At 44.8% G+C, this 15,141-nt stretch overlaps 1 protein-coding gene across 1 annotated transcript in view; it reads right to left on the reverse strand.

Moving 5' to 3' along the window:
- Positions 1-14,788, reverse strand: part of T265_11670 (hypothetical protein) — a gene marked incomplete at both ends in the record, with an annotated part of 105,211 nt that extends 90,423 nt beyond the window's left edge. The window contains 17 exons of the mRNA XM_009178384.1: positions 908-1,133; positions 1,314-1,477; positions 3,262-3,530; positions 4,396-4,597; positions 5,335-5,363; positions 5,416-5,569; positions 6,508-6,648; positions 6,703-6,885; positions 6,924-7,018; positions 7,148-7,259; positions 7,933-8,142; positions 9,585-9,731; positions 10,193-10,522; positions 11,368-11,577; positions 13,020-13,166; positions 13,628-13,957; positions 14,708-14,788. Coding sequence (XP_009176648.1) covers positions 908-1,133; positions 1,314-1,477; positions 3,262-3,530; positions 4,396-4,597; positions 5,335-5,363; positions 5,416-5,569; positions 6,508-6,648; positions 6,703-6,885; positions 6,924-7,018; positions 7,148-7,259; positions 7,933-8,142; positions 9,585-9,731; positions 10,193-10,522; positions 11,368-11,577; positions 13,020-13,166; positions 13,628-13,957; positions 14,708-14,788 — 3,030 coding nt within the window. The remainder of the gene's footprint in view (positions 1-907; positions 1,134-1,313; positions 1,478-3,261; positions 3,531-4,395; positions 4,598-5,334; positions 5,364-5,415; positions 5,570-6,507; positions 6,649-6,702; positions 6,886-6,923; positions 7,019-7,147; positions 7,260-7,932; positions 8,143-9,584; positions 9,732-10,192; positions 10,523-11,367; positions 11,578-13,019; positions 13,167-13,627; positions 13,958-14,707) is intronic.
- Between the last annotated feature and the right edge of the window lie 353 nt (positions 14,789-15,141).

Genomic DNA, 15,141 nt, shown 5'->3' on the forward strand with positions numbered 1-15,141 from the left:
CTCGAGGTAAAAAGCGACTTCAAGATAGCGGATACCCAGTGGGGTTAATTAAGCGGCAACTAAGACGGGTATTGGTGCCAACACCAAGGCCCAACAAGGAGTGGATCGGAACAGCGGTCATTCCATACAAAACAGGGACATCTGAAGTCATTAGAAGGGTACTGAATACGGCCAACATTAGAGTAGCTTTCCAGGAGAAAACTTTACGCTCGATGTTGGTGCATTTGAAGGATCGCCTTCCGGTTGATAGGACTAGGAACTGTGTATACAAAATAAAATGTAACGACTGTACGAAGGTTTATATAGGTCAGACAGCCAGGGAAATGCACACCAGAATCGGTGAGCATAAGTGTTCCATTAACAAACCACCGAGAAACGCAGAGGAATACCAGGCGTTAGTCAAAGATTCAGCAATGCCAGGGCATGCTCCAGACACTGGGGATGGGATACATTTAGAAAATGTGGACATCCTGAGACGGGGTTTAAGATTCACACCACAGCGACTGGTGGCCGAGGCGGTGGAAATCGCCAAGCCTCCCAGTGTGAATAGAATAGAGGGGGTAGAACTTGCAAACGTGTGGAGAGCGGTCTTAGATCAGCCGAGATGACACGAGGCGGTGTGCAGTTATCAGGGAAATCGCCCGGGTCTAAAAGTACAAAAAAAATCCAAGTAGCGGTAGATCCAATTAACCACCCCACCCCCCATCCCCAAACCAATTGTCCCAGCACCCTTGGACGAACACAGGTGAACGAACAAAATAGATGAACGACGTAGGAACTACCCAGAAAGCTCCCGAAATCACTTTTCTCCAACCATCGAGTAAATGCTAGAAAGAAGAACAGGTTTTAAGAAGAGGCCTGTTACCTAAAACCATAACACAGAAGTGGGCGTGTGAAGCGAACTCACCTGACCTAACAGGTACAAAACGACGTCGAGTCCACCATGTGGGTCAAACGCATGATCGATATTTATTTTTCGTTGGGATATTATATCAATAGGTGCGATTGGAGCTTGATCACCACTTTTACCAATGGCAGGTAAGCCGGTTCGTTGAGAAGTTTCTTCGGGGGCTCCCGAAATCGGATGATACATCAGAAACACGTGAGCTAACTCGCATAACCATTTGGGTGACCTGAAGAGAATCCAGAGGTGTAAAGATCAAGAGGAGGAAAGAGGACTCAGTACTGTAAATTATACGAATTTCAGTACACTAATATATATATATATATATGTTACGTCACAAAACAAACCCCAGGTAATTACACGCTACTTAGCTACCTCTCAAAGAAGTACAGTGAAAAAATGAACTTACTTAGAACCTAAATTGAATAAATGACTCCATATTTCTGTCTGGTCGGAGTCAGAGGTTGGACTGGGAGGTCCAAGATTTTCCGAAGATTCCGTTGGAAGTTGTTCTCGTGGTCGGAACAACACTCGGAGAGGAGGCTCAGTAAGAACAATAAGGAACAAGGAACTCTGGAATAAAAGCAAAACAAAAATTAACGCAAATGAATATGTTTGCTAAGTAGAGAGAAAATTGGAAGGGGAACTAGAAAGGAGACGTGTAATGTGCGGCGATCTCTGGTCTGTTTGCTCCCAAAATTATTTCGATGAGTGACAGGAACTGCTCACTTAGATCTCAGTCCTGCTGATTAAAGTTGATACTGGCCAGTCACGCCAGCCAGTCAGCAAATCGGGAATGCTACCAAGTGCGTGGAAGTCTTTACTTCTCTGTGCAAACATTCAGTTGTTCCACTGCACCCCTCTAACCGTGAAACCGTCAAAATCCAATTTCAAACAGCCTTTTCCACGTAACTGCGTTTTCTGCTTCACAACTCTTCTTTGTTGCTCGCCACAAGTGCGACGAGAATATGATGATACCTTGTAGCTCAGACAAGACTTGGTGACCCGTACGCATCCACCGAAGTATGCAAGTAGCAGCCCTATACGGGACAAAAAATGGAATGTACGCTTTTCATCGTCAGACACTGCTATAGTATCTGAAGATCAACGGAATTAAAGCAATTGGTGAATAAGTCGAAATGACCATTATTTGTCGTCCGAAGGAATGGCACTGTTAGATCAGTCGAAGCAAAATGAAGAGATGAACGCTGGTCAGGGCTCGATTCCCAGGTATCTGACCCTTACTATGAAGGACCAACCTGCGTAAGATGATACTGGAGACCAAATTGGCAGCCACGGATACTAGACTAATACTCCGTCGGTTCTTGTGCGACGTTCCTGCACCCTACTGGAAAGACTAGAATCACAGTCGAAGCGCTCCGTTATTTTCTTCTTATTCCAGATATGTTGGTGTAAGATTATCCGGCTAGCTACAAGGGAGTTAAAGCCTTGGTTAAAGAAGTCATGATCGGGTGCTCTGTTGCGCTAAATTAATGACAATTTGGCGTTAGAATTTTGCCGTCGAGGGAGAGCTGGTGTCAACGTTCAAATCATCCGAGCATACAACAGGTTGAATTGATAGGGCCAGCTGACCGGTTCCTCAGTGTGTTCTGCCACCTGGTCAAGGGAAGGTTCTGTGAATAAATTGAGATTAAACAGTTTAAACCACTGGGCTGAACAGGACTGGTTCGGCTCAATGACGCAGAGAGTAAAGTATACACGCTCAATTCTTGATGCCGCTACAAGCAGCAGACGCATTTGGAGGGGTATTCGGCTCACGGCAGAATCATCTGTTCTTTGAATAAGCTGGCAGTCACGGTCAGCCGCTGGGCATCAGATCACTGTGTTTAGGGCTAACCCTTCCCCATCCGTCCTGGTCGGAATCAGTATCCCATAAATATGGAAATGCTGGTGTCTTGTCGCAGTGTGAGTTATAAATTTACCCCCGTCTCGCAATACGGTAGTATAGGAACCCAATATCGGTCGTCGAACTGCTCCCCATGGGTCTTCCTATCATGGTCAAGCCTTAGGGTACTGAGTTTCAGCTAGCTTAGTCTACAGGATTTTCGCAGCAGTGAAGTCCAAACAGCATATCAAGGCGACAATGGTAAATACAGAAACTGGCTACATTATGAAAGCCCTATAGGGACACCCGGCAGACTGAGGACAGACGCACTTTTCCAGATCGGAATGAATCGGAAGTAAGCGTTCCACACATCAAACAAAAAATAACGAAAGACGGATGTCTAATTCCTCTGAAATACTCAACCGAAAAATCCTCGCGCACCCGTTAAAACTAGAGTGGCACTTACGCATGTTGGTAAAAAAAAACTAGAAGCTGCGCAAAAACAACAAACCTGTGCAAGTAGTCGGGCGGGATGAAACCACCTCCTCGATGAAATTAGGTTGCATGCCTCGAAGAAAAAGGCCCCAGCCCTGTTTTCCCCAACATTCTCATGGAATAGACGGCGTACCAAACTGCGAAGAATGCACCAAGCCATGTTGCTGTACCGATCCCCACACTCCAATGAATCGAAGTGACCGTTCCAATCTGGTCCCAAAAGCGTAAGGATAAGACCGAGCTGGTGCGCATCAAAGATTGGGCTCTGAAACACATCTTCTTTTTCTGCAATGTTAAAAATTGCCAACCGAAAACAGCGTTGATGAAGAACTGCTGTCGACCGTTCAAAAATTTCGTTGAAGGGCAGAATACGTCAACGGGTTCAAACTTCTTGCTGCACCCGTAAGCAAACGGTTTGAAGTGAGTTGATCATCAACGGAATTGTGTGGGAGCTGGTAAAACCACCCGTTGTTTATCAAACGAGGATAAACAATAATACCAAGTCACTTCAACGTGAAGTCCCCATTCTAGATTTTTTCAACCTCTTATTGTGTCCAAAAACCACTATTCTTTTCTTGAAAGTTGGCCCTTTACAATCCTCATGGTTTAGCCGAATAGTTCACGTACCCGCGGGACCCAACAATATGATCGCCCAAAAGTGCACGCAACTGACAGGAAGAAAACAACGCCGCATTCCAGTCTAGGGTACCTTCCGATGATCAGCCCCAACAACTGTTGGAAACACCATTTGTCAGGATGAAAGACTAGTGTATACGTGCAAAACCCTCGATTTTGCGAGTTTCCTGGAGCATACAGCCCCAAAACAGCCACTTGGGTCTTTGACCTCAAATCCATCCAACTAAGTGCTTTACGTGGTTTTCGTGGAGATACCACATTGTAACGTGCCACAGAGTGACAAACACATCTCCCATTTCCAGGAATCTTGTATCGACTCATGTCCGACCCGGTAGTTTCAGGTGGTTAACATATCAATATCATGAGTATGTCTACAAGACAGTGTCGACTGCATTAGTGAGATATTAGAAAGAATGTTAGGTTTGAACAAAAGTCGTACATACATAGGTTCTTCATACAATTGGGAATACTCGATACATTACTCGGAGTTATCTCACGTATAAACCGAACTTACCTTCGAAGAACAATATACACCCGATGGCGACTTTGTGGGGTTGGAAAGGGTGGCCAGAATTATGCCCAAAGTGGAAAAAGCTGCCAGTAGATGGATGAGTCGAGGGGATGGCTGTTTCCAACTTAACTACGGGATATTTCTTAGACTGGCATGATAAAACATCAGTGGAATGTTCGAAGCAACCATCAAAGATCAGGTATACCTGTAAAGGCAAAAAAGTCACTTGATTAGACTTTATTGTAAGCGTGAGAAATGGATAAGATGGGGATAAAGGAGGCTATATATATATATATATATATATATATATTGTCAAATCCCATGTTACTTTCTGCCAGCTCATATACCTGTAATGAGGACGTGTCGCTTATCATTCAAAAACTTTTGTGGCTTTTAAAGGGTGACCACTGTTAGACGAATCTAAGCCACTCATGATTAGAACATCGTCACTTTCATGGCATTTATCGTGGACAATATATGCTTAACAAGGCTGAAACGTCACGAAATAGCCTTGGCAACAAACAGTGGCTTTTGACTTATTTTGTCGAGGCAAGCAGTGTATAGATTATCATGACAGAAGCTGACATGCAATTTTAAGGCTCTTAGTAGGAGATGAAACCTCAGCAGTATAAACGCAGAACCAAGCCACTCTGGCGCGTTTGACGAGTCGATATGGCTGGACCAGCTACGCTGACCAGGTCGTGTATTCTAGGCACCAACCATATGCTTAGTGACCTTGTCGCGTACTGTTTGTTGAAGTCCTTACCCTAATATAACCCAGGAGCGATAGTTCAGATACTGGAAGAGCGGCGTAAAAAGCTCAACTACTTAGCCTTAACTTAATCGCGACTCTTATTCGGCACGCTGAGCCACCTCCTCGTGGTGCCGACTGGACGCCAGCCTGGATGAGCTAAGAGTTCACCAACTCCAGAGAGGACTAACCGCGCTGTTTGGTTTCAATGTGCTGGTTACTTTCGACAATGTACACTACGAATCATCTGGCGCCTCTGAAACATTTCCAACCAGTACACAGGAGAGACTCGTTGGGTTCACATGTGAGGAATGTGGCAAGTGCTGCAAATCGAAAGCTGGCTTGGTAGCGCACAATCGAGTTCACGACAATGAAATTGTTGGTAAGAATATGGTCGCTAACTTGGCCTGCACTGATTGTTCCCGCCTTTTTTCGGCCGAGTTGAAAAGGGTTGGTATGACGATCAACCCCCAAAAAGGCGAAAACAATGGTGATTTGTGGGGATAGAAAACACTGGGCGACCGCGGTCTCAGTCGAACATTTTTGCTTCATCGAGTAACTCACCAACCCTTCGGTTCTGACGGACACCGTGATATATTTGGGCGTCCTCTTTACCTTCAAAGGAAAATGAGTCTGCAACCACTGACAGCAACTGCTCAACCTGCTCGATGAAGTGACATGTGCCCCGTTGAAGCCGTATCAAAGAATGGAGATAATGAAGAACTACCTCATACCGAGGTTGACATTTTCCCTCAAGCTCGATAACGATCAAAGGGTTGGACAATCACATCAGGGAATCTATTCGTGGCTGCCTACGTCTACCGAAGGACAATCCTATTAGCTACATCCACGCCGGCAAGCAACATGGGGGACTTGTATCTCAAGTCTGAGTGAAACCATCCCAATGCAGCGGAGAGCGCGTATGGAAAAGCTTGTCTATTCAGTGCCGAGTACTACGCAATTCGGTCAATGATTCTGCATTTGGTAAGACTGTTAAGGATCTCACCCTTCTCATCCGAGAACCTGCTCGAGTGACATGTGCCCCGTTGAAGCCGTATCAAAGAATGGAGATAATGAAGAACTACCTCATACCGAGGTTGACATTTTCCCTCAAGCTCGATAACGATCAAAGGGTTGGACAATCACATCAGGGAATCTATTCGTGGCTGCCTACGTCTACCGAAGGACAATCCTATTAGCTACATCCACGCCGGCAAGCAACATGGGGGACTTGTATCTCAAGTCTGAGTGAAACCATCCCAATGCAGCGGAGAGCGCGTATGGAAAAGCTTGTCTATTCAGTGCCGAGTACTACGCAATTCGGTCAATGATTCTGCATTTGGTAAGACTGTTAAGGATCTCACCCTTCTCATCCGAGTCCAAGATGCATTCGTAAACACCAAGGAAGAGCTGGTGACTGCTTGGGGTGACAGTCTGTACAAAAGCGTTGATGGTAGCGGTTTACGGGAATTGGTCGCTTTGCCTCTCTCTGGTCGATGGTATTTCTAGAACGAGTGTTTCCTCGAGTATTTATCCGCGGTATCCAGCTCCGATGCAACCTGCTCAGGACGAGAGTTAGAAGCGCTCGACATGGTCATGGTGGCCGGACGATCCTCTGTCGAGGAAACTGTGGCCAACCGGAGAGTTTGGTGCATATTTTGCAGTCCTGCTGGATCATGCATGACGCCAGATGTGCTCGTCATAATTGGGTTGCGAAGGAACTCGCAAAACGTCTCCGTCAACTATGATACAGCGTCTTCGAGGAGTTAAGAGCACCTACTTCGAAGTCCTGCATCAAACCTGACCAGATCGCTGTTCGAGATCGCCGAGCGACTGTATTAGACGTAATCATAATCTCGGATGGACTTGGAGTGACTGTGTAGAATGAGAAGAGGCAGAAGTCTGGCGCTGACGAATATTCCCTCGCCAGCCCTATGTGGTATTTGTTGTGATGATCCCCTCTTGTCGGAGGATCTGATTCCCACAATCTGCCAAGGCTGTTACTGGACTGGAACTTCCTAAGGTCATAGTCGGTGAATTGTGTTTGCTTGCCAATGTGGGCCCTCTGCGTGCTTACGACACTTTTATGTGTGGTACATGGCGTTGAGTGCACATTCTTGCCATTGAATATTATACCATACCCATGGCGACGGACACTGTGCATGGTGTGCGAGTGTTGCCCGTGCTAGCGCTTATCGCGCCCTGAAGAGCATTCAGCATTGTTTATCCTTTCATTGGTTGTTGATCTTTACACGCATGTTTCCATACCAAAAATTCTTACATACGTTGGGATTCACCTTGTCTGACTGGAACTGTTGGTGGCATGACTTCAGATGAGACGCTTCTCTCGTTTTATTCAATATTCTCGTGTAAACCTTCCACATTCATCGCTCGCATTCACTTTTATATCTGTGACCATGCTCTTCAAAAAATAGTGCTGGTACTTCATATCGGCTGCGAGATTCCAGTCAGCGGCTGGAGACATGCACCGACATAATGACACTTGTGCAAATTCGTTCCCCACTAATAGTAGACATTTGCATAATTTTTCTGCTTCATTGACCTCATTTAACAAAGCGATAAAAATATGGTGTCCTGGAATTCTGCACGCTTGTACACAGTTCGTCGTTACCAAAAGATAGTTTAGAAGTATTCTAGCCTACAAACTGCCTGATCGAATAAAGTGGGGTACCAAAGTAAGCATCCAGAAGATCATGGTTTTTTCTGGGAAACGCCACAGTTTATGCTACGAAGATGGGGGTTTGAACAGAAACTGTAAGGGCGCTTACTTTAATAGAACTCTCAGTTTTCTGAGAAATTTGGAAAAGTACATGATGCCAGAGAGGGATTTCGGTGCTTCCGTCGCATGAGAAGGGAAGCCAGGTGCTCCATTCACGGACTAAACACGATGCATCGTCAGATGTCGAAGCGGTGTCGGATGAACACACTCTGTGACTCACACGCAGACAGAACGTTGAGTACGGCACACAAAACCACACCTAGAAAGTCAAAGGTGAGAACCAAATTTTCCATCAAGACAAGACATTGAATGTTTCGGAAGAAAGTGTGATCAGACCTGCAAAACAAAATCCACCTGTACGCCTCGTCCCGAGTGTGAACGTGGGCATCGCACGATCGACCCTGTTCGCTCATGAAGCTCTATCGGAATGAAATGTGTAGTGGGTTGCGTTTTCAGGACCTATCATGTATCTCTTTCACAACAGTAGTTTGTAAAACACTAGGTCAGTGACCTAGTACTTATCGGAGCTGTCTGGAGAATCGTGAGAGTTAAAAACCATAAATTACATGTTTACGAGTAGTCCAATTCCCGACAAACTTGACGCACTAATCCAAGTAAACCAGCTCAGCTAGTTAATTCTGATCAATTTGACATTTCCGTATACTATCCAACTGAGGCGGCTTATTGGTTGAATAAAGCATTCTACAGTTCATTTCTTCCTCTCTATGCGATCTACCACGAGCTCCCGGTCTTTGTTGTTTGCATTGTGAGGACAGGACTCAAAAGCTGGAAGGTCACCAACATGCAGAGCATCTTCCGAATCCACAACCAAATCTCACAACAACGAAATACGGCAAACGAAAAGGCATTATGTCAAAGAATTCGGAAGTCAACAGCCCTAGCAGACAGTCATTGCAGTGATATACTGGCAAAACATAATGAATTTTATCATCTCGAGCATTTGAACACACGTCAGAATGATTGACTCAGTTACTGTGGTAACCGAATTACACAGGTCAGAGGTCGAATCGATCCCGAAAGTCATTGATCGTCAGACATCTCAAAGCCGCACGTCGTGGTAACCCCGACAAGTGTTTCCCAGCCGTGTAAATTGTGACTAATCTACCGGCACTAGATGTGTGAAAGGCTGACTAGGACGTCATGGTTACCATGGCACCAATCATGCGAATGACAATACATAGCCAACATGTGCCTTTTTACGGCTTTGTTTTTTGCCTCACTATGTTACCTTACGTGCTTGAAGTCCGCGACCGAAAATATTTCAAACCGCGACGTACACGTTCTCCCTGTCGCGACAAAGCGAAATCAACGGTGCGCATCATAGGTAACCTAGACAGTCCACTGAGGCTTTTAGGACAAATGCCTTGAATGTAGACTACTGGTTTTCCACTAGGGTCAACTGGCTTTTAGAGAAGCACAAGTAGTCACCTGAAAGCTCTCTTTTATTTCGGAAGGGATTAAATAGCACCAAATCTATTGGGAGAATTTCCTGAGATGCAACGAGTGAATTTACTCGTTCCCCAAGATACTCACTTTCGACCACACTGAGATGTTTGCAGGGGAAATTTTTAGAAACTGTCAAAATGGTTGTCATAACAGAGTTAACTCTATGTGGGCGCTTTTTAAAAATTTCAGAAGCCTTTATTAAAGGCTGTGGGTTGGTTACACTATTAGGCTTACCTGAAACGCCCAGTCTGGAGAACACAATCCAATGTTTTGTGAGAAATGGAGTTGACAAGTGGAAACTGACTCCAGAGTGAAAAGATGTATCAGCTCACCAAGTTCAGCCATATTAACAAAATCCAAGTCACCAACGGAAGGAGTAGCCTAGAAGAAATAAGCAAATGTGGAGAGGTTATATGGATATATTCTTGGTCTTCGCTGAGCGGTCAGTAAACAGGGTATAAATATTCCGTATATGTTAGGAACCATCGGACGTTAAGCATGAGCTTGCCTTTTCCGGTCTAGTGAAGAGACACTTTGTCTGTGACATAATCAGGATAAGAGGGCAGTTAAGTACGGATGCACATGATACAACGTCACAGCAAAGCAACGCAAGAGTGCATGGGCAAGGGATTAAAACCCCATCATTTGGATGTATGGAGTTTTAGATCTGGACATTCAGGGCTAAGGATGAACACAGTAATTTGCACAGGAAGTTGTTCATGTGGATAAGGATCGCTGTGGTTGGCGACCGCGGATTTATGAAAGCAATTGATAGGTTTCCAGTTACTGGGAAGACCAACCTGCGTGGTACATTAGGGGAAAATGACATTAAATGGAAATACCTTAAAATTGGTTGTATATGGAGGCTGGAACCAGAAAGAAGCTAAAATACCCGGCCGGAGGGGATTCGTCAGAGGCGTTGCTGCCGTTGCAAGTGAACCATTGCTGACTTCGCCAGGTACGTTAATCAGAAAGGGTTCAAAATTGGACAGCCATGAAGAAGCGAAATAAAAATGACGAAAGACGCGTGCTGAATCAGGGGCGATCACCGGAGAAGGTGAGAATTGTGAAGTCTTTGAACTGAACGCTGGCCAAGTGATGAAATTTGATGGAGAAAGAGGGTCACACAACAGCGCCCAGTTTGTGACCAACTGTAAAAGCTTTATTGCAACCTGAGAAGTAACGGGTGTGAGGTAGTAACATGAGAAAAGTGAGAATCGTTTGAAAATAACACAAAGAGCACGAATAATTTGCATTAGAGCAAATCTTCATCCACTAAGGCCTTACTCCCCGTTTGAGGTTTACATTTTCACACCAAAAGGTTACACAATAGTCCTCCTACTAAGTGAGTTTGAAAGCAGATATTTCACCACGAAGGGGTTTCCTTACCCTGGATAAAAAGTTATGTCTGTCTTGTGCCACCCAAACGGCTGGAACAATATTTTCTCGACCGACAAGTTCACACCCTGAATGCTTCGCCGGTCAACGCCGACACACTCGCAGGATATTTCAATTTGCTACCATCAGCTGTGGCTTATCTACCGTCTTTTTGTCGTGGGGCCCAACAAGCTTCTCTCGTTTTATTCAATATTCTCGTGTAAACCTTCCACATTCATCGCTCGCATTCACTTTTATATCTGTGACCATGCTCTTCAAAAAATAGTGCTGGTACTTCATATCGGCTGCGAGATTCCAGTCAGCGGCTGGAGACATGCACCGACATAATGACACTTGTGCAAATTCGTTCCCCACTAATAGTAGACATTTGCATAATTTTTCTGCTTCATTGACCTCATTTAACAAAGCGATAAAAATATGGTGTCCTGGAATTCTGCACGCTTGTACACAGTTCGTCGTTACCAAAAGATAGTTTAGAAGTATTCTAGCCTACAAACTGCCTGATCGAATAAAGTGGGGTACCAAAGTAAGCATCCAGAAGATCATGGTTTTTTCTGGGAAACGCACAGTTTATCGCTACGAAGATGGGGGTTTGAACAGAAACTGTAAGGGCGCTTACTTTAATAGAACTCTCAGTTTTCTGAGAAATTTGGAAAAGTACATGATGCCAGAGAGGGATTTCGGTGCTTCCGTCGCATGAGAAGGGAAGCCAGGTGCTCCATTCACGGACTAAACACGATGCATCGTCAGATGTCGAAGCGGTGTCGGATGAACACACTCTGTGACTCACACGCAGACAGAACGTTGAGTACGGCACACAAAACCACACCTAGAAAGTCAAAGGTGAGAACCAAATTTTCCATCAAGACAAGACATTGAATGTTTCGGAAGAAAGTGTGATCAGACCTGCAAAACAAAATCCACCTGTACGCCTCGTCCCGAGTGTGAACGTGGGCATCGCACGATCGACCCTGTTCGCTCATGAAGCTCTATCGGAATGAAATGTGTAGTGGGTTGCGTTTTCAGGACCTATCATGTATCTCTTTCACAACAGTAGTTTGTAAAACACTAGGTCAGTGACCTAGTACTTATCGGAGCTGTCTGGAGAATCGTGAGAGTTAAAAACCATAAATTACATGTTTACGAGTAGTCCAATTCCCGACAAACTTGACGCACTAATCCAAGTAAACCAGCTCAGCTAGTTAATTCTGATCAATTTGACATTTCCGTATACTATCCAACTGAGGCGGCTTATTGGTTGAATAAAGCATTCTACAGTTCATTTCTTCCTCTCTATGCGATCTACCACGAGCTCCCGGTCTTTGTTGTTTGCATTGTGAGGACAGGACTCAAAAGCTGGAAGGTCACCAACATGCAGAGCATCTTCCGAATCCACAACCAAATCTCACAACAACGAAATACGGCAAACGAAAAGGCATTATGTCAAAGAATTCGGAAGTCAACAGCCCTAGCAGACAGTCATTGCAGTGATATACTGGCAAAACATAATGAATTTTATCATCTCGAGCATTTGAACACACGTCAGAATGATTGACTCAGTTACTGTGGTAACCGAATTACACAGGTCAGAGGTCGAATCGATCCCGAAAGTCATTGATCGTCAGACATCTCAAAGCCGCACGTCGTGGTAACCCCGACAAGTGTTTCCCAGCCGTGTAAATTGTGACTAATCTACCGGCACTAGATGTGTGAAAGGCTGACTAGGACGTCATGGTTACCATGGCACCAATCATGCGAATGACAATACATAGCCAACATGTGCCTTTTTACGGCTTTGTTTTTTGCCTCACTATGTTACCTTACGTGCTTGAAGTCCGCGACCGAAAATATTTCAAACCGCGACGTACACGTTCTCCCTGTCGCGACAAAGCGAAATCAACGGTGCGCATCATAGGTAACCTAGACAGTCCACTGAGGCTTTTAGGACAAATGCCTTGAATGTAGACTACTGGTTTTCCACTAGGGTCAACTGGCTTTTAGAGAAGCACAAGTAGTCACCTGAAAGCTCTCTTTTATTTCGGAAGGGATTAAATAGCACCAAATCTATTGGGAGAATTTCCTGAGATGCAACGAGTGAATTTACTCGTTCCCCAAGATACTCACTTTCGACCACACTGAGATGTTTGCAGGGGAAATTTTTAGAAACTGTCAAAATGGTTGTCATAACAGAGTTAACTCTATGTGGGCGCTTTTTAAAAATTTCAGAAGCCTTTATTAAAGGCTGTGGGTTGGTTACACTATTAGGCTTACCTGAAACGCCCAGTCTGGAGAACACAATCCAATGTTTTGTGAGAAATGGAGTTGACAAGTGGAAACTGACTCCAGAGTGAAAAGATGTATCAGCTCACCAAGTTCAGCCATATTAACAAAATCCAAGTCACCAACGGAAGGAGTAGCCTAGAAGAAATAAGCAAATGTGGAGAGGTTATATGGATATATTCTTGGTCTTCGCTGAGCGGTCAGTAAACAGGGTATAAATATTCCGTATATGTTAGGAACCATCGGACGTTAAGCATGAGCTTGCCTTTTCCGGTCTAGTGAAGAGACACTTTGTCTGTGACATAATCAGGATAAGAGGGCAGTTAAGTACGGATGCACATGATACAACGTCACAGCAAAGCAACGCAAGAGTGCATGGGCAAGGGATTAAAACCCCATCATTTGGATGTATGGAGTTTTAGATCTGGACATTCAGGGCTAAGGATGAACACAGTAATTTGCACAGGAAGTTGTTCATGTGGATAAGGATCGCTGTGGTTGGCGACCGCGGATTTATGAAAGCAATTGATAGGTTTCCAGTTACTGGGAAGACCAACCTGCGTGGTACATTAGGGGAAAATGACATTAAATGGAAATACCTTAAAATTGGTTGTATATGGAGGCTGGAACCAGAAAGAAGCTAAAATACCCGGCCGGAGGGGATTCGTCAGAGGCGTTGCTGCCGTTGCAAGTGAACCATTGCTGACTTCGCCAGGTACGTTAATCAGAAAGGGTTCAAAATTGGACAGCCATGAAGAAGCGAAATAAAAATGACGAAAGACGCGTGCTGAATCAGGGGCGATCACCGGAGAAGGTGAGAATTGTGAAGTCTTTGAACTGAACGCTGGCCAAGTGATGAAATTTGATGGAGAAAGAGGGTCACACAACAGCGCCCAGTTTGTGACCAACTGTAAAAGCTTTATTGCAACCTGAGAAGTAACGGGTGTGAGGTAGTAACATGAGAAAAGTGAGAATCGTTTGAAAATAACACAAAGAGCACGAATAATTTGCATTAGAGCAAATCTTCATCCACTAAGGCCTTACTCCCCGTTTGAGGTTTACATTTTCACACCAAAAGGTTACACAATAGTCCTCCTACTAAGTGAGTTTGAAAGCAGATATTTCACCACGAAGGGGTTTCCTTACCCTGGATAAAAAGTTATGTCTGTCTTGTGCCACCCAAACGGCTGGAACAATATTTTCTCGACCGACAAGTTCACACCCTGAATGCTTCGCCGGTCAACGCCGACACACTCGCAGGATATTTCAATTTGCTACCATCAGCTGTGGCTTATCTACCGTCTTTTTGTCGTGGGGCCCAACAACCAATCCGGTTTCGTCGTCCATCGAAGGTCAGTTGGAATGATGCATCCATAAGGCATTAGGTATTACTGGCACATGTCAAACACGAAGCGCTGTACATTGGGTTTCGACTGCATTTTGTTGTTCAAGATACTCAATGCAACTCAGCGACCGAAACGCTAGCTAGGAAGGAGGTGCTTCCAACTCCAGACACTCATTCAGATAACCTGGAAAGAAATGACAAGTACGTCATTGACATCATTAGCTGCAGCGTCTCCCAACAGACACAATGGGGGCAACGCAGACCCCATCATGGAGGGCGAGTAGCATAGACAGTACCCAGACTTTTCATATTCTCTTTCGTACCAACAAGTCACCGACTGGTTACCTCTTTGGTTGCGCCACTTTAAATTGGGCATGGAAAACAGCACTCGTTCCGGCAAACAATAGTTCAGCATTCACAATACATGATCAGTTTCGGAGCTGGACACATTCATCGATTAAATTCCTCGTCGCACAACCGAACGCTCACTTTTCAGTGTCGGATACTCCGACACTAGCCTACATGATTTATGGTTCTGAACCAATGGTTTTCGAAGAAGATATGTCTCACAATCGTACAGCAGAACAGTTTGTAGTGTATTCTGATGCACGTGTCCATTGAGATTCCGTGGCATGTTCAGTGACAACATGTCCACGAAAAAACCTTACACTTTGTAGGTGCGTAGCGCAGGCCAAAAGACTTTGGTCAGAAATACTAGCGTTGTCTCCTCTCTGAAGACGAGAACGATGTAGTTCGTATATTCCAGAT

Source organism: Opisthorchis viverrini (genome assembly GCF_000715545.1).
Source record: "Opisthorchis viverrini unplaced genomic scaffold opera_v5_545, whole genome shotgun sequence".
Classification (NCBI taxonomy): domain Eukaryota; kingdom Metazoa; phylum Platyhelminthes; class Trematoda; order Opisthorchiida; family Opisthorchiidae; genus Opisthorchis; species Opisthorchis viverrini.